We start from the raw sequence: 17,950 nt of genomic DNA on the forward strand, positions 1-17,950 counted from the left end.
ATTGTGACCAGACCGGCCGAGGGAACGGAGAGCAGGAAGGTGTGGGAGGATCGTAGGGAGCGGATGGGGGTTTTAACTTGAAGGAGATCTGAGATGTAAGATGGAGCCAAGCTGTGGAGGGCCTTGAATGTAGGTAGGAGGAGTTTGAAGATGATTCTTTGTTTGATGGGGAGCCAGTGGAGTTGTTGCAGGATGGGACATGATATGATGATATGATGAGAAATGGGGGTCCGAGTGATCAGGCGTGCTGCACAGTTTTGGAGATGAAAATTGTTCTGACTTTAAATGGTGTAAAGATCAGAATGCATTCTCATTTGTTTAAAAAAAAAATAAAGTCCACATATATTATTGAAAGTCATTTGAATCACTTAGTGGGCCATGCATGGTGATGATGGTGACAATAATAATAGTATTAATAATAATTCAATATTAATATTGGTTATATCCAAGTAACGTATTCCTATGGGCAACAAGTTAAAGGGACAAACTAAACTGTTCATAATTTATTATTTATGGTACGCCAGAATTCATAATATATATCATCCTGTCCACTGAACTGCTGCTGGTTTTAGAGAGACAGCGAATTGAGCTCTGCCCTGCTGGACCTAAATGCAAGTGCTAGTCATAAAAATATGCATGTCTAGAAATTCAAACAGAACAAGCTACATCTTACCCCTGCTTTCTGGGTGTGCTCCTCGGCGGCCAGCGGCACAACATTCTTTCTGATGTGCTGGTGTTGAAATCTCTGACCCTCTTTCATTTCCCTTAGGGGGAAAAGGTCCTCTGGTGAGAAGTGGGCACTGCATACTCGATAATCCAGTCGCCGTAAGCGAGGAATAGTGATTTTGGGGTCCATTTTCAAGACAACGAGCCATAGTTTCAAAACATCCCGATTGCAGAGAGGAAGCCGGTGGAAACTGTATTTCGTCCAAGTTGACATTTTGTTGTCGCATCCTGGATATGCACACATTCGACCCATGGTTGCCTAATAGATAATTCACTAGTTTTATCACGTCTCTTTCTGCAAACTCGCTGCGTGCACTTAAGTAGCGTAGCCGCCTGTGGCTCGGGCTGCCTATCACAACACTAGTCCGGCGCGGACTGATGGCGTCATACACACTCCGCTTTGTTTTAAAAAAAATATATAAATATAAAAAAATATAACCAGGAGTGTTTGGGGGACAATGATTTGCCTATATGTTATGAATGCTGGCGTACCATAAATAATAAATTGTGAACAGTTTAGTTTACGCCTTCTACTCGTTGCCCAAAGGAAGACGTTACCTGGATATAACAAAAACGAATATCTTCGTAACAGCTCCAAATGACACAAAACTCATATGGGTGAGTAATAACGTAAAATCAAGGACCCAATGTAAAAACACCGGTGTTTCCCTTTAACTCTTTATTCGCGTTTCCAAAATATGTTTTAGTTTTTTTAGGATGTTTTTTTTGTGAAGTAAGATTTATGAGCAATATTTGACCTCGGTATTTTCAAACATCCTGGTTAAGGTCTTGTCAGAGGGCACTTTGCATTGAACATAACCTGATATTTAGTTGGAAGTCAGTAAGGGGACTTCTCTTGGCTAAAAACTAAGCATTACATGAGCATAGCAGTTCGCTTTGTGAACAAAAACATTACCCAAACGGTTTCAGGCTGAAGCACTGACCAGAAAAAAAAAAGTCATTTCGTCAAAATCCAAGCAGTAACAACAAGTTATTAGCACTTTGTCCGACATGATCACATAGGAATAGAAACACGGTGATAGTAACTTCTGTCTAATTTATATCTGCTACACACTCACTGGTATTTTAGAAGATTGTGTCCCAACAGTGTACACCTTCGGCACTGCAGTGTCCTTGAGGATCAGGTCCTTCGCCAGTCCTGCAGAATACTGCCCATAGTTGGTGAAGCTGGACTCGGTGAAATGTCTAGCGCAAACCCGGTCTCTCTTCGTCAGCCCTCTCTCGTCAAAATGCAGGAACTCGAACCAGCAGGCACGAATGCCGGGAGTCGCCGGGATGTTAAACAACGTGGTTTGCTCGGGCGGACAGCCCAGCAAACACCGCCGAGGAACGCTCATGCTAAGGAACGTTATCTGTGCACTACATCAAACACTCTCACAAACGCGAGAAACACCCACACCCACAAACAACACAATCACACAGTTTTGCCACACAATCTCTCACCACTAGATAAATCACAGGCCCCTTACAATTACCCGCTCTCTGTAACTGGGTCCTGCGCATGCTAGTGACGTTACGTTACACGATTGGCTGAACGTTGCCACATGACATAAAACAGTGGTTGCCCAGACAACGATAATAACATCACGCAGCGTGAGTTAGCGTGTCTAATGACCGATGGAGTTTTACCTGATCGATAATAAAACTTGAAAAAAATATGTTTATGTTGAACAAATTAACTGAAAAATAACAGGTTAGCCTCTTTTAGCTCGGTCAGTTAGCCACATTAAGTTACACTACTTTTTAATTTGTATTAACGTTCGTTTCCTACAACGAGAATAACTGTTTTCTTTGTCTAAAACCTCTACAAAAGCCCTTATTTTAGGATGTCACGCTTGTCCTTCCCCGTCCTCAAATCATAATAAAATTAAAGTGAGACTTTTTGTCACCTTGTTAAATGGCAGAGCTCATTCTGTCAGGCAGTTCTTTCCTTGGAGACTGACAATGATTGTTTCAGCTACTTTAGAACGCCAATAACATGTGAAATAATAGCAAATATAGGTAATAATATGTTGAGACTCCAAAAGAGATTAGATCCTTAAGAAACGGGTGCAATGCAGCTTGAGTGGAGTTGCCATTAATTAATGCCATAAGAAGCAGATCTGGTACCTACACCCTCTAGACCCACAGCTAGTTCGTGACAGTCCCTCTTGCGTTGTGGCGTGGAATAATATAGCGCGGAATAATATAGCGCAGACCACGCTTCAATATTGGGCACAAATCAAAAATATCTGTGACAAGCTCACTGCAACACTCTGCTGCCGGGAGTATAAAACAAGCTGGTTAAACCCAGGCCTCCATTGGTTGAAAAATTTGATTTCCATCGATCATTTTTGTCTGATTGTTTTGTCAGAACATTCAACTTTGTACAGAATAAATTATTGAATAAGAATAATTAAGATCTTGGCTGTGTTATTAGTGTTACCTTTATTTTTGGACAATTTGCACAACAGCATGTGATACTCAATGTCAATAAGTGATGCTTCCTAAGTGGACTGTTTGATTTCACAGAAGTTTGATTTAATTGAAGTTATATTGCTGTTGTATACATCTTTCCTTTATTTTTTTGAGCAGTGCATAGAAACCCCAATAAATTTCCCAAAACCTGGCTACAGAAAATTGGAACAGAAAAGTTATCTCTGCAAGAGGTGATGACATAATTTTGCTTTTTAAGGTTGTTTAAACAGGTTCTGGCATAATTTTTTTTTTCTGCATAGTGTCTAGCAATTTTTATAAGCAAATACAGCAGCTGAAGGGTGGGAAGGACTTTTTAATTTATTGAAATCAGATGTGGACTTACAAAGTATGAGTGTTTGGTGGAAAAAAAAATGGAGTTACAACATTTAATATCCCTTTGGGATTAATGAAATATTGTTTAATTGGATTTACAGAACAATTCTTCATAACAAGGATAACAATATGGAAAACCCTAAACTTCCTCGCTAACACTGTAGAACAACAAAGCATCTTAGGTTGGAGGCATCCAGGTGCATTACAGTAGATAATTCCAGCCTGTAGCCATTGACATATATGATATGGGGAAAAAAAAAACAAAAAACAAAAAAAAAAAAACATCGGAGTAACATTAAATTTTCCTTTAAAAAGAAAATATTTCTTATTGAATATCATTTATTGTATGTGTTAAAGTAATCTAACCATAAGCTAATTTTGCCAAGCAGATACAAAGCAAAGTCATGGCAGGCATGGATTGAAAAGTTCTCTCCTCAAATCACCAAACCTCAGGACACTTTATGGGATAAACATTTCCAAGGTTGGACTAAATTAAGTCATAGCTTCAGTTTCAACAAACAGCTTTCTTTCTTGGTCTTCCTCTGGGCCTTTTTGGGGTCTTACAGTCTTTATTTCTTTCCCTCTTCTTCATTTCAGTGGGGTCAAAGTCTAAGTCCTCATTTGCTTTCTGGCTTGATGTCACTTTTTCATTGGTCTCCTCGTCCTCTGTTAGGTCCAAGGATTCCTCACTCTCACACAGCTCCTCTTCATCATCTTCACTGCTCGACTGTCTGCTCTTTGACTTCCGCTTTCTTCCTTTGGCAGTATCAGTGTTTTTATCTTGTTCCTCTTCAACTGTCGTGTCTTTGATGTCTTTCTTTGGTCTCCCGATGGGTCTGCCTCCTCCACCAGTCCACACCTCCTTTTCTGCAGTGTGATCCTCCTCTACATTTTCATACAATGAGTCTGTGCCTTCATCTCCCTCAGGGTCACCTCTAACGGATCCCCCCAGGTTTGTAGTCTTCTCCTGATTCTCAGACTCTGTGTGGAAACGCTTGAGGTGGATCTCCAAGCTTACGTTGTAAATGAAGCCTTTGTTGCAATGCTGACACTTGTAAGGTCTCTCCTCTGTGTTCATACGCACGTGTATGTTGCTGTGGACTGCTAAAGCCTGCTCGCTGACACACCTCTTCCCACAGATGTTACAAGAGAAGGGCTTAATTTTATACTCACAAATGTGAGGCCCTCTGGTTTCAAAAAACGTTCCACATTCTGTGCAGAGCTCCCTCTGTTTGGGAGCAGACTCCTCAGTGTGTGCAGCAGAAGAATTATAATCCTTATCAGAATCCAAAATCAAAGACTTGTCTTCTGGCTCCCAGTTATCGTCTGATTTCTCAAACTCATCCATCTTGCTGGATTCATCCATCTCCTCCTTGTGATCACTCTCTTCTTTGACAGTTTGGTCTTTCTCTGAGATTGTTGCCGTCTCATCTAAAGATGTCTGTCAAGCACAAAACAGGACAAAAGATGGTCTTAATTCCCAGTCCGAAATTCAATAGAAGCTATACAAAATTTTATATTAACTTTTTTATTCCTCAAACCCTGACAGACCAAGACAGACAAAAAAAAAGCATCACTGAGGTTATATTGAAAGTTTGAATAAGCAACCACTGTAGGAGCTAGACTATGTTAGTAGTGACTGTGGGAGAGAGCTTGTTTGCTAACTTGTAATTGCTCCATCCTCTAACGCATGCCCAAATGTCCCTGAAATTTAACTTGCCCCTAATCTCCAAATAAGGGTATTTGTGAACTGATTGATATAGCTTTTAGTATTAAAAAGCCTCCAGCTTTCTGCCTTTTATGGTGTTCAACTTTATTAAGTTAGTTCTAGATCCAGGTCAGTTCAAACTTGTTAATCATTTCAATGGATCCCGTAATCAAGGATCAAGAAAGGATGTCCATACAACAAACGCACAGATGTATTTGCCAGTTGCTCTCTCGGATAAAATCTGGTTCCCATGTATTGAAGACATGGACTTAGCCTACACCACCACCACCACCACCACCACCACCACCACAGACGGACTTTAGTAAACCTAAATTGACTGTCCAGGTATTTCAAAGAACAGTATTTAGTTATCATTAGTGAGGATGTGCATAGGCTAAAAAAGGTATTGGAATATAAGCTTTTTCAAAGCAGTCTAACCTTATTTAAATGAAACCTTTAACCTGTAAAAGTAACTTGGTTCCACAATGAACTTTGCTTAGATTGGACTTGAAGTTAGAAGCCTATGCCTTCCTCGCCTAAATTCCCCTGAAATCTACATGGTTGTATGCCCCATTTTACCTCAACAGTAACGCATAAGAGGGGCGTTCAATAAGTAATGCCCCTGACCCACTTCCAGATGTTTTATCGAGCTGAAATTCTGCATGTGACGTTATACAAATCTCTATAGATCAAGTAGCAAATTACAGCTCTGAACTATTTGTGGTTTCTGACTTACAGGTGTTTGAACTGAGTAAAGTCTGAAAATGGAGCCTGTTGAGTGTCGTGAAGTGATCCGCTTTTTCTATTGGAAAGGACTCACCATGGGAGACTTTTGATCAAATTAAAGTAAATTATGGCGATGATGCCCATTATATGACCTTGCAAAATGTTTTACAAAGTTATTTTATGGGACATTATCACTATAAGTTACTTTCAAATGCAAAAACTCAGATTTGACTCAGTTTTAACAGCAGTAAATCAGAAACCACAGAGCTCAGAGCTGTAATTTGCTATTTAATCTATAGCGATTTAAAATACCTCACATACAAAATTTCAGCTCAAACATCTGGATATATATATATATATATATATATATATATATATAAATAAAATAATAAAATAAAATATCTTAGATGTAGACAATTCAGTATGAGTTGTTTCAGTTATGTAGCTACTTTTTAAAAATCTTTATTTTTTAGGAGGTGATGACACCTTTTTCGAAAGCACTCGTAGAAGATATGAGTCAAGAGAAACATGATTATAATAGATAAAAAACATGTTATGTGGTACCTACCTCTAAAGATATTTCCAGGCATTCTGTTTGGTGATCATCTAAAAAGGCAGAAACGCTTTTTTCACTCAGATTTTTCCACTGTTTACTGTAGCTGCACTGCAGGCACTGCTGGTTCAGGACTAGCAGCGCCCCATGGACAAACTTTTCCGTCTTCACTTTAGATTGACACAAAGGACACTCTGCACTGAACAGCTGGAGAAGCTGCTTTTCACTTACAATATATTTCTTAGTCTTATGAAGCAGGTTGACTCTGAAAAACACATTTATATTGGAGTTTTAGAGATCGATTTTTTAAAACCCTAGACTTGTAAAAAAAAAAAAAAAAACATAATAGGCTGACAAATCATTACTATAAAATGTAAAAGAATGAGAGAACAGTTTGAGAGAAACTCACTTTTCCATGATTTCTTGCAGCATTTTACAATAACCTGACTCTGAAGATTCAGAAACTTTGCTTAATGCTGGGCTTCCAGGGGCGCCTGCAAAATAAAGTCAGAAATGAATAAAAACATTCCAGGCAAAGAAGCGATTCTGCACCAGTCTTCTGTTCAGTTCAGTTCAGTTCTCTCACTTAATGTGGATGTCTCGTCTTTGACCCACGCTGATGATCCTGGGGTTGGACTGTCATGTGGTATTGACTGCTCAAGTTTAAAATCAGCATCTATCGGCTCAATTGTTTCCTAAAAACAAACAAAAACAGTAAAATTCAAGCAAAACAACTATACAGAATAACAGACAACCCCTTAAAGCAACATTGTAAGTTTAGCCACAAGGGACACCAGGTTTTTACTTCCAGGTTTTAGCTTAGCTCCCATGTTTAAGGGGATCTCAGTGGACGTAAAGCACTGATCATTCAGTGACTGATCCCACCCTGTCAAGTTACAAAGCTTAGTTTTTGAAATAGGCAGCCTGCATGGAGCATTGATATGTACAAAGTGATTTATACTCCAGGGCTCCATATGCTCTCATTAGACACAATGAATGGAACAAATTAACAAGAAAATTTGTAAATAGTGGGGAAAAACCATCCACAGCTGAAGAATTCGGTGTCCCACAAAATCAGAGTCTGGTTTTCAAAAAAAAAAAAAAAAAAAAAAAAAAAAAAAAAAAGAGAAAGGTTTGTTGCCTGAATAGTTAAAATTACTGTTGAGTAAAAAAAGCTACCTATTTGCTATCTACAACTTCTTAGTTGATCCTCCTAAAGGTTGGAGCGGAATTACATCGTTAATGATGTTGACCGACCGGGTACTGCTGTGCATCTTAAATAGAAAATGATTGTTTGTTGTTTGTTTGTTTGTTTTTCCAAGAAAATTTAAACAGAATGAACTCAGCATTTAAAGAGGCTCTCTTATGTCTGTAACTAACAGAGAGGCCAAGCAACTAAGCCAGACAGCTCAGAGCTGAAAATTTACATTTACAGACCAGGCAGCTGGAAAATCCAAGGTCCTTAGAGGGTTAACATCAGTTGAACACTAGTAAATGTTTAGCAGGATATTCATATTAAATAACTGTCCTTCTCCCTCCATCATGTAAGAGATGATCCATCAGCACCAGCCCCTCTCTTCATCCCTGCCCCCTTTTTGAGTTAAGCAGGTAAGCTACATTTTGTTCAGGGACAGGCCAGTTAGCAACACTATAGAGTCTGGGAATTTTTCTCTTTTTACCATTTCAAAAACCTAAATGTTAACTCATTATACATATATACATTTTAAAATTGAAACACATTTTTATTTTTGTTCACTTTTGATCACTATAAAATCAACATGGCCTGCAGTTTATACTGTATCCTGGACAGTTGAAGGTAAACACTGAATTGGCTCCAGCAGCCTGTATTAAAATAACTGTCAGTGTTAAAATTGTTCATTTAGCTTTTAACATTTGGATTGGATTACAACCATTGAAAGGCATCCATTATCTTAATCCTTATATAAACAGCCTGATATCACTGCCCAAAATTCCTGGTGGCACACTGGTTTATACCGACCTGAAAAATAAACTGATACAGAATGAAGTCAGTATTTGGGTAAAAAGTTAAACAGTGTTGCTTTAAAGCAACCTAAATGATAAAGAAATGATTTACCAAATGGGTGGTTGGAGATATAAAACATATTCTTTTTACTTGACTTTTGGGCATGGACCATTTTGCAGTCCCTGACAGATGAATGTTCAATACCTCCCCAGATTTTTGCCATTTTTAACTAAAGCTCCCATTAGAGCAACCATAAATGGTGCCTTCAATGATGGCATTATTGCTGCTCATTGCTGTTCATTCTTTGGGAAAGACTAAAAAACATCCAATTATTTGACCAATGTAATTGGAAAAATAGCCATTTTCTTCAAAACTTGTACTCCCTAAATGGTGTGTAGCTTGTACACAAAAGGTCAGAACACACCGAATCAGATTTTTGCGTCCGATCTGACAGAAAATTACTTATTATCTTACACGGTTACAAAGTAAAACACATCGGCTTTGGGGGAAATTATGAAATAAAATATTAATCGCACAGGGAAACAGCCCAAGTTTTGTAGTCGCACATTGCGTATATCGTAAGGGGCTACAAAAGCCAAACAACAGTGTGATGAATAAAATTATGATTTATGTCTGGCAACAAAGGTCTAAACCTCCCAAAAAAATTAACAACTGTGACTGGGAAAAAAATGAAGGTAAAATTAGACAAACACCTACATAAGTAGTAGTTTGTGGTATCAATAAGATTTAGTTGACAGAAATTGTATGTTTTAGCTACAGCAGCATATCATATTTTGAAGTTTGCCTGCTCTCTCTATAGATGAATTATCTTGGATCTTAAAACTTATTACATAAAACTTGAATGCAGATTTTTTTTTTTTTACATAATAAATATGTAAAAAATGTAAGTTGTCAAATAGCTACAAATAACACATGCCTTTAACTCTCGTATGTACCACAGAATCCTGGTTATCCCTATTTAATTGTGTTTCTTTAGAACAGCGGTGGGCAATTCCAGTTCCTGAGGGCCGCTGTCCTGCAACTTTTAGATGTTTCTTCGGTTCAGCACACCTGAATCAAATAACTCTGGACTCTGGAGGAAGTGACTGCATACTAAGGAGGTAACCGAGCCATTTAATTCAGGTGTGTTGGAGCAAGGATGGATCTAAAAGTTGCAGGATATCGGCCCCCAGGAACTGGAATTGCCCACCCCTGCTTTAGAACATGCAGCAAGCTACCCTTCACTTCTTTCCCACCACCTTTTAACACTTATGATAACCAGGGATTGCACTGGTTCAATGGGCTGGACTTTATAATATACCTGGGTTTAACTGTACATAAGGAAAAATGCTAAAAATGAAGCTGATGAGAAGAAAAGGGTACAAATATTGAAATCTATGCGTTATAAAAACTGGTTGGGACATCGAAACTCAAAAAAGAGAAAAACATCTGCAGAACAAACTTTTCTAGATGGCTTAATGGAATCTCACCTGTTTCACTTCCAGATCAGCAGGCCTATACACTGATGGCACAGCGTCTGTATTCAGCAGGGCGATGCTAGTAGCTGGATTAACTTGGAGAAAGCAGCTAGGTGTGAAGTGTTCAGCACAAACTCTGATGTCAACCCATGAGGATTCTGTAATTCTCTGACCATTTACTAGAAAAAGAAACTGGACCCATTCCAGTCTCTTATCTGGGTCTGCTGGTAGACTGAAGCACTGCGCTCCACGACGCCATGAATGACATCTGACCACAGAGCATCTCCTGGATTTAAAGGAGTCATCTGTGTTTTCTCTAAAGGAGGGAGAGAGAGAGAAAGGGGGAGACATGTTAAGTTTCTGCTACCCCTCCTCTACTCCAGAGGGAGTTTAAAGCCTGTATTGGGAAACAATAAAAGCATATATAGTAACGATACATAAAGGACTGCTGACAAAACAAGAGTAAGATAAAAAGATCTGAGAACGAGCCCAAGTCATGAGACCTCCATTAATACTGCTGGCATTCCATACTTTGTATTCTGAATATGGCATGTAAGAATGTTTATCCTGTCTAATACATTGTCTGGAATATGTTCAACTCTAATCACAAACATTTATTTCACTTCCATTAGAAGCATGCAGCCCCACAACAATCCTAGAGCAATCTTAGTTTTAACCTTAGAACCGGACCTTTTATCAAAAAAAAAAAATATTCAGATGAAATTGCAAAATCCTGTAATGGCTATAATCTCTGCAGTGGAAAAGGGGCTGGTGATAATGTTTTAGAACTTCACTCTTAGTCTTAATGAGGTGTTTAAAATCTTAGCTAGAACAATACATATTCTTTTACAGGTGCAGACTGTACACAAAAAATGTATCTCCATGTCTCTATCAATGAGTACTATGCTCTATATATAGTTTGCATGAATAAATAACTTACACAACTAACCTGTCATGATCAGGAGACTCATTGACACTAGGTCCGGGAGGTGGAGCTGAATCTTCAACCGGTGTAGAGCATACTTGGTTTCTGTGTTCATAGCTGAACAGAAAAAAAAAAAAAAAAAGAGCATATTAAAAAAAGATCAAATGCAAACATTTCCCCAAATACTTGATGCAATGACAAAAAAAAAAAAAAATCCCAAAACATTTATAGTCCCTCACATTCTCAGGACTTGCTGCCCGTGATTTTTTCCCCATTTAAATCTTAATCTGTCTCCCGATTATTTCAAACATCTGAAATATTATGTTCCATCCAAACCTTATCAAATAATAACTAGATCTCTCTAAATACCACAAAGGAGCTACAAGCAAGAATCACGTTAGTGGAATGCGTGTTTTGATATATTTGATCAATATATATGTGAATACATTTGCTTATATGATATTTGAGCAAATGTATTTTTCCAAAAGTTGTTAGAAAGGGGTGAGACCTACACAGATCAAAAATAAATATTCTGGATGTCCATCATGGAAAGACAAACCAATAATAAAAAAAATAAAAAAAACTTAGGACAAAAAAAGTTTAGATGGGTAAACTCTTATACTTCTTTTACTCATGTAACTAGCTTCTGCACATTTACTGTCAGAAAGCTCTATAAAGGAAATTTCGCATCGTATACACTGTGTATACAAAATGACAATAAAGGTTGTCTAAGTCAAAATAGTTAAGCACTGCATTCCAATAAGTTACCACATATAGAAATGAGACCGTGTAACAAAAAACATTTATGACTATTGCTGTTGCATGATGAGAATTTTTTTTTACACATTTTGTGACCATGAGTTAAAACCGTTTGATTGTTTAGCTATTAAAAAAAAATTCTAAATTATTCCAAAAGGTATTTTCACGACCATAAGGCGCACCGTACTAAAAGGTGCAGTCTCAGTTATGTGTGCCAGTACTGTACTGTACAACAGTAAACGACGCCTTTTCATACCCCGTTGTGTGCATCGCTACCGTGCTGGTCCCCTTCTTCTCCACCGTGTGATTCACCGGGATGTCGAAAGTGAGCGGCACCTCTTCCATGTTGGTGATGTGGCTTGGCTGGAAAAGTTTGTCGGCGATGTGTTGGCTGCAGTAGGAGTGGAAGCTCGTCAGCTTTTCATTATAATCCACGGGACGTTGCTGCGCTACTGTATTCCTGGTCCGGATGGAAAAATGGCACCGTTTCATAAAACGAAAGCACCACGATGGACCTCCTTGAAAATGTTCAATTTTCATTTCTTCCGCTAGCGTTACTGCTTTCCGTCGAACAGTGACCGTCGAAACGCTGGCCCCACTCGTTCTTTGCTCGATGATCCACCGCTCCAGTCTTTCCTCCAATTCGGGCCACCTCGCCTTATGTCCGCGGAAACTCAGCTGCGTCTTCTTCACCTGTTTGAGTTTGTTTTCCAGCTTCCTCCACTTGCGAACCATTGATTCATTAATCTTGAATTCTCTCGCAGCTGCTCGATTTCCATGTTCCTCTGCGTAGCTGATAGCCTTCAGTTTAAACTGTGCTTCGTAGGCGTCTCTCTTTGCCATTTTCAGGGTTGTTAAGGCAACAATGTTCTGCAAAAAGCACATACCTGTTATTTTATACACAAGCCACGCCCACACACCCCCCTTTAACGTTCTCATGGTGGTCTCAACAACGTCCGCAGTAACAACACGCAGGGCGTGCCGCACATGGGGGGGGGGGGACGTGTAGATGCGCCTTATAGTCGCGAAAATACGTAATACAATAACCATTAAAGAGAAGTATACTACCATATTTTAAATCAAATTCTTGAAATGTCACTAAAGAGTCTTAAAAAATTCAACAGATGCACCAATAGGACTAAAATGATTTTTTTCACTATAAGATGTCGTAACATCCATAGTATCTATGTGGAGAAAAGCATTGGTTTATGAAAGTTAGTTTTGGGGGGGATTTTATAAAATTGTAATTGAAAATAAAAAGGAAATTCAGGTGTACTAATTTAGGGAAAATAAAAGTTGGTATAAAGTTCTAGATAAAGATTTCTTAATGGCTTTGGCCAATTTATTTTGAGGCTATTATTGAAGGTGTTAAAAGTTAAGAGCAGCTGTCGTTATTCTGCCCCTCACTATAAATTAAATATCATCTGGTCCTTATAAGACTTTACTGTGAGCATGGAGGGATGGAGTAGCATGTTAGATGGGATATTTCCTCAGCTTTAGTGAGAAAAGTCCTCTCAAATGCAAATCTCTTTGAAACCATTTTTTAATCATTTTTTTTATTTATGTCAATGGTTAAAATTGTAATTTCATCTGGCCTCCTTATCTTTAGTGAGGACAATTTCTTAAAAAAAAAAAAAAAAGCGTCTTTTACAGGTATGTCACAGATAGGAGCGTTGCAACATTTAGGAGCATGCAATTCACATTTCTTTACATTTTAAAATTTTATTATATTTACATTTATCAGGTCAATAGCTGGAAGTATTTGAGACTGTACTTTTTTGCCAACAACTCTGTCATCAGAGGCTGAAAGGGAGAAATCCCTGCCTGCAATTTGACTCAGCAATCCATCTTAATGCATTGTTTTGAGAGAACTAAGATACAAAAAAAAAAAAAAAACCTTATCTAATATAAGAAAAAAATAATTTATAGGGTGAAATATTTCAGTGAAAATAAGAGGATTGATTACATTTGCAGGAAACTTCCAAGTCATTTGTACATAATCAACATTTTCTCCAGTCTTCTACATTCATGTCAAATACTTAAACCACCAAACCTCACAGAGGGAATGAAACCTATTGCATAACAATTGTATAAATCTGTCACCTCATTACAGTATTAGCTTCCACTGTTAATTTTTAAGTTAAACGTTTTTCATTTGAGAAAAATTACAACTTTTGTGATTATGGTGTCTTCAGTTCAAACAAGTGGTTTGGAAATGTCTAATTTAAGCCATTTAGCCAATGTGCTACCATTTCTTGAATTAGTGAATCTGTGATTCAGCTCATTGTCTCCTGAAGAAGGCAGCATACCTGCATTTAGCTTCATTACTTCCACCTTTAGGTGAATAGCTACACCTGTTAAGCCTGGCTTGTCGTCTGTGAAACTGATGAAGCCAGGACCTAGTTATCACGCTATGTCAAGCCTGACTTTATCCCTTATCCTGGATTTCTGAATTCAATTTTTTCGTAAAATAGGGCACTGAATTATGTATTCAAAATTAGCAACACAGAGTTAGCCTAGCCTCAAAATTGATTAATACATCTTGCATATCATGAATACATGTTTGCAATGTTTTTAATACAGGCAGAACACTAGACAAGTCAATAATTACTCATTATGTTTCACATGTACAGGCTGTGATGAGCAGTTTTAATGGAAAACCAGTTTATTTAAAAATAAACTTTCTAGAAAGCTGTTACAAGTTCTGAGGAAAATAAATAAATCATTGTTCTCCTTGTGAAGGTTTGATCCCAGATGGCTCATTCTCTTAGTGGGTAAATTGCTTTTTCTTTTGCTTCTTTCCATTTAATTTTCTATTTTTCACAGCCTTTAATTTAAAGTTTTTAGGGCGTCCAATAGGCCTTCCTGTGCTCCTTCTTTTAGATTTAGATCTATAAAATCCCTCCGTCTGCATCTCATCATCTGTCCCCTCTGCATCATAATCGCTGACTTCTTCTTCTTCTTCTTCACTGTCACTTTCTTCTGTGCTTTTTCTGAACCCATTAGATTGAGTGCGATGTCTGTCACTTTCCTGGCTGCTTTTTGTATCTTTTTTTTGCTCTGGTGCAGAGTGTGCAGCGTGGTAACGCTGCACGTGGTTTTTCAAGCTCACATTGTGAGTGAAGCACTTCTCACAATGCTGACACTTGTAAGGCCGCTCCCCTGTATGCAGGCGCATGTGGGACTTCAGATGACTCGACTGGTTGAAGCCACGCTGACACACTGAGCACTTGTACGGTTTTTCTCCAGTATGGGTCAATAAATGTCTCTGAATGGAAAGAGCACGGAGAAACTCAACGCCACAAAAGCGACACTTTAACTCTATCGTTCCTCTGTGATTCTCCAAGTGGATTCTGCGCTCCTTGTTCGTGGCAAAGGTCTCTGAACAGTCTGGGCATTTGTACGGCTTCCCTTGGGTTATATGCATCTGCTCATGTGCATATTTTTCCGCTTTTAACTTGAATGTAACATTGCAGAACTTGCAATGAAACTCGTAGTCCTCATTATGGATTCTGCTGTGAAAATTCAGAGCCACCTGGTTGACGCATCTTTTTCCACAAATATAACAGCAGTAGGGCTTCACTTTGTGCTCACATGTGTGAGGTTTCCGTTTATCGAAGAATCTTCCACAGTCTGTACAGAGCTGATTGTGTATGGGAGTGAGTGAGAGGTAATCACAGTACTCAATATAGTCTGTAGAATCATTGTTTTGTTTAGCAGGAAATAATTTTACAGGGAAAACACCCAGCGGAGGTTTCCATTCCTCATCTGAATCCATTTCACTCGGATCACTGGATTCTGGTGATTCAATGACAGCAGAGGTCTCAGGAGACTCTGCAATATGGCTGCCGGTTTCATCTTTTGCTGCAGCCTGTGGTGAAAATAAAATTTATAGGTGAACGTTTAATAGCAAAAGGGAAAAATGAACCATACAATAAAATCTTAAGACCATGAGCATAAATGGACTCATTTTGATAGCATAAAAATAAACAAAAAAAGGCACCAATTTTCAGAAAAGCTAGGATTAATTTGAATATTTATTTGTTTAATCAGCCTTTCATTAGGATATGTGAGACGATGATTTAATGATTCCATAGGTTTCTTTTTACCAAAGGGGGCTAAGCATTTAACTGAGGGTGCTATGAAGCATCCTTTGTGTTTAGATTGTTTTTATGCACACAGATGTAAACAGAAACAGAGGTACACACACTCTTCTTAAATCAACAGAAGTCAACAATAAGGTTGATAGGAAATAAGTGGTTTTTTGCTACTAAATTAAATCAGTATAGCATTTATTTGTTTATCTTTCAACTCTTCCCTTTTATGTTATTCTTGTACACTTTTCTCTGGTCCACATTTGTGTGACCATTTATTCTATAATCTTTTTGCTGCTGTAAACCCCAGAATTTCCCCATTGGGGGACAATAAAGGGATTTTCTATTCCATTCTATTCTAAAAGAAGTGTGTAGAGTCTATTGTCGTATATAAACTGTTATAAGCAATTTGCTGTATTTTATTGTATTTTAGACCTGGGAAAATAAAATAGAGTAATTCATCATGAATTTATTAACAACATTTGGTTAAGTAGATGTAAGATTATTAATATGTAAATTAATAATACATGTTGAGTTACCTAGCAGTAGCCACAGTCCTTAACTAGCAGTAATTTATAGAATGCATAAGTGGAATATTAGAGCACAAATGTGACCGATCTAGGACGTATTATGGAAAGCTCTCTGCCTACTCGCGATGACCTACTCGCCCCACATGCTATTTTCAAGTTAAATCAAAGTTGAGGAAACCACTTGTTATGGTTATAATAGAGATAGAAATATTTGAACTGCAAAAAAAAAAATGAAATAATGACAGAAAAAGACAGAACATTAATATTCATGAGTTTTAAGTAATTTAATTGACCTTTAAAAATACTAACTGGGGCTGGACATTTTATATCACTATAGAGGAGGGGGTTTTTATGCATTTAAACGTTTTTTCAATCTAAAGTAAATTTCTATTTGGAACTGGTTGTATTGTTCAAGGATAATATCACAACAACAATAACTTCCATGGAAAAGTATTAGTCTAAATTGTTTTCCCAGGTGTAGCTATAGCACCTCCTAGCGGCCACTGGCAGCGCTGCAGCCACAATTGAGTGTGGGCAGATTTATTTTATTATTCCGAATGTTAACTTGGTAAATAAAATGAAAATGGTCTTATTCTAGAAACACGTTTATAATAATATTGAAGAAAATATGTCAAAGTGTAAGATAAATGCAGAGGATGAGACAACAGGAGGAGTTAGAGGAGCACTTACCTTCAATTCATAGCTCTCCTCGGTTCCCATATGTGTGCGCAGCGATGGGACCACACCGGGTTTCAACTGGACTGTGTCCGCAACATTAATCAGACAGTCGCCTGTGAAGTGCTCGCTACAAACAGATATATCAGTCCATGACGACTCTCTAAAACGCTGCTCGTTAGCTTTAGCTAAAAACATGACCCATTGCTGTCTCTCCTCTGGGTCCTCTGGTAACTTAAACCGCGGCGCACTGCGAGGCGATGAATCACATCCAGCAACGGAGCACATCCCGGATTTAAGTTTGGTTGCTGTGACTCTTAAATAGCCTTTTGAAAACTCTTTACTATAAACAATGTTTTAAGCGGATGCTGCATTTTTCTTACAGCTGCAATTAGCTGCTTCTTCTTTTTTTTTTTATGGCGGTTGGCAAGCAACTTATTGATGTGCATTACCGCCATCTACTGGAATGGAGCGTTGATAAGGACGCTGTATATAAATTCTCCCACAAAACAACAACAACAAAAAAGCTGCATTTAGCTTCTTCTTCTTCTGTTGGTAGTTTATAGCGGTTGAAAAACTAATTGTAGCGCATCAGCGCCACCAACTGATATGGAAGTGAACAAGTAAACAGAAAGCAAGACTCACCCCCAGAAAAAAAATGGGTTGGCTGATTTTTAAGAAGAGATTCTATTATATCTGCGGTGTGGGGACTATAAATCTGATGGGATAAAAAGCATTGAGAAGTCATGGAGAGGCATGGTCACTGGTTAATTTAAATAATGAATATAATGCCGAATTCTTATTCCAGGAAAATGGACAGATTATATATAATATCCCAAAAACATTGATCAATTTAGTTCAGGGTTGGCTCAGTAATATCCCAGTTCCTAAACTTAAAAATACAATTATTTTTTCCTATAAAAAAAATACTCCAAAAATTATATCCATGCATTGAGAACCAAATATCTGAAATTTTCTAAT

At 38.0% G+C, this 17,950-nt stretch overlaps 2 protein-coding genes across 3 annotated transcripts in view; both read right to left on the bottom strand.

Annotated features, from left to right (window-relative positions):
* Window positions 1–2,223, bottom strand: part of LOC107083345 — a gene marked incomplete at its 3' end in the record, with an annotated part of 18,819 nt that extends 16,596 nt beyond the window's left edge. The window contains exon 1 of the mRNA XM_015372488.1: window positions 1,806–2,223. Coding sequence (XP_015227974.1) covers window positions 1,806–2,084 — 279 coding nt within the window. The remainder of the gene's footprint in view (window positions 1–1,805) is intronic.
* A 2,572-nt stretch (window positions 2,224–4,795) lies between these two features.
* The window catches only part of LOC107083375 (zinc finger and SCAN domain-containing protein 20-like), a 17,489-nt gene continuing 4,334 nt past the window's right edge, over window positions 4,796–17,950 (bottom strand). The window contains exons 2-8 of one of the 2 annotated variants that reach the window (XM_015372558.1): window positions 11,927–12,540; window positions 10,936–11,028; window positions 9,999–10,302; window positions 7,111–7,219; window positions 6,934–7,018; window positions 6,540–6,789; window positions 4,796–4,982 (exon numbers count right to left, since the gene is read on the bottom strand). In XM_015372558.1, coding sequence (XP_015228044.1) covers window positions 4,965–4,982; window positions 6,540–6,789; window positions 6,934–7,018; window positions 7,111–7,219; window positions 9,999–10,302; window positions 10,936–11,028; window positions 11,927–12,513 — 1,446 coding nt within the window. In that variant the 5' untranslated portion in view covers window positions 12,514–12,540 and the 3' untranslated portion in view covers window positions 4,796–4,964. Of the gene's footprint in view, window positions 4,983–6,539; window positions 6,790–6,933; window positions 7,019–7,110; window positions 7,220–9,998; window positions 10,303–10,935; window positions 11,029–11,926; window positions 12,541–12,698; window positions 15,542–16,984; window positions 17,100–17,950 lie in introns of those variants that run through there. The other variant, XM_015372559.1, reaches the window with a different exon arrangement.

The sequence above is a fragment of the Cyprinodon variegatus genome, unplaced genomic scaffold, assembly GCF_000732505.1.
Source record: "Cyprinodon variegatus isolate N-32 unplaced genomic scaffold, C_variegatus-1.0 Scaffold73, whole genome shotgun sequence".
NCBI lineage: Eukaryota > Metazoa > Chordata > Actinopteri > Cyprinodontiformes > Cyprinodontidae > Cyprinodon > Cyprinodon variegatus.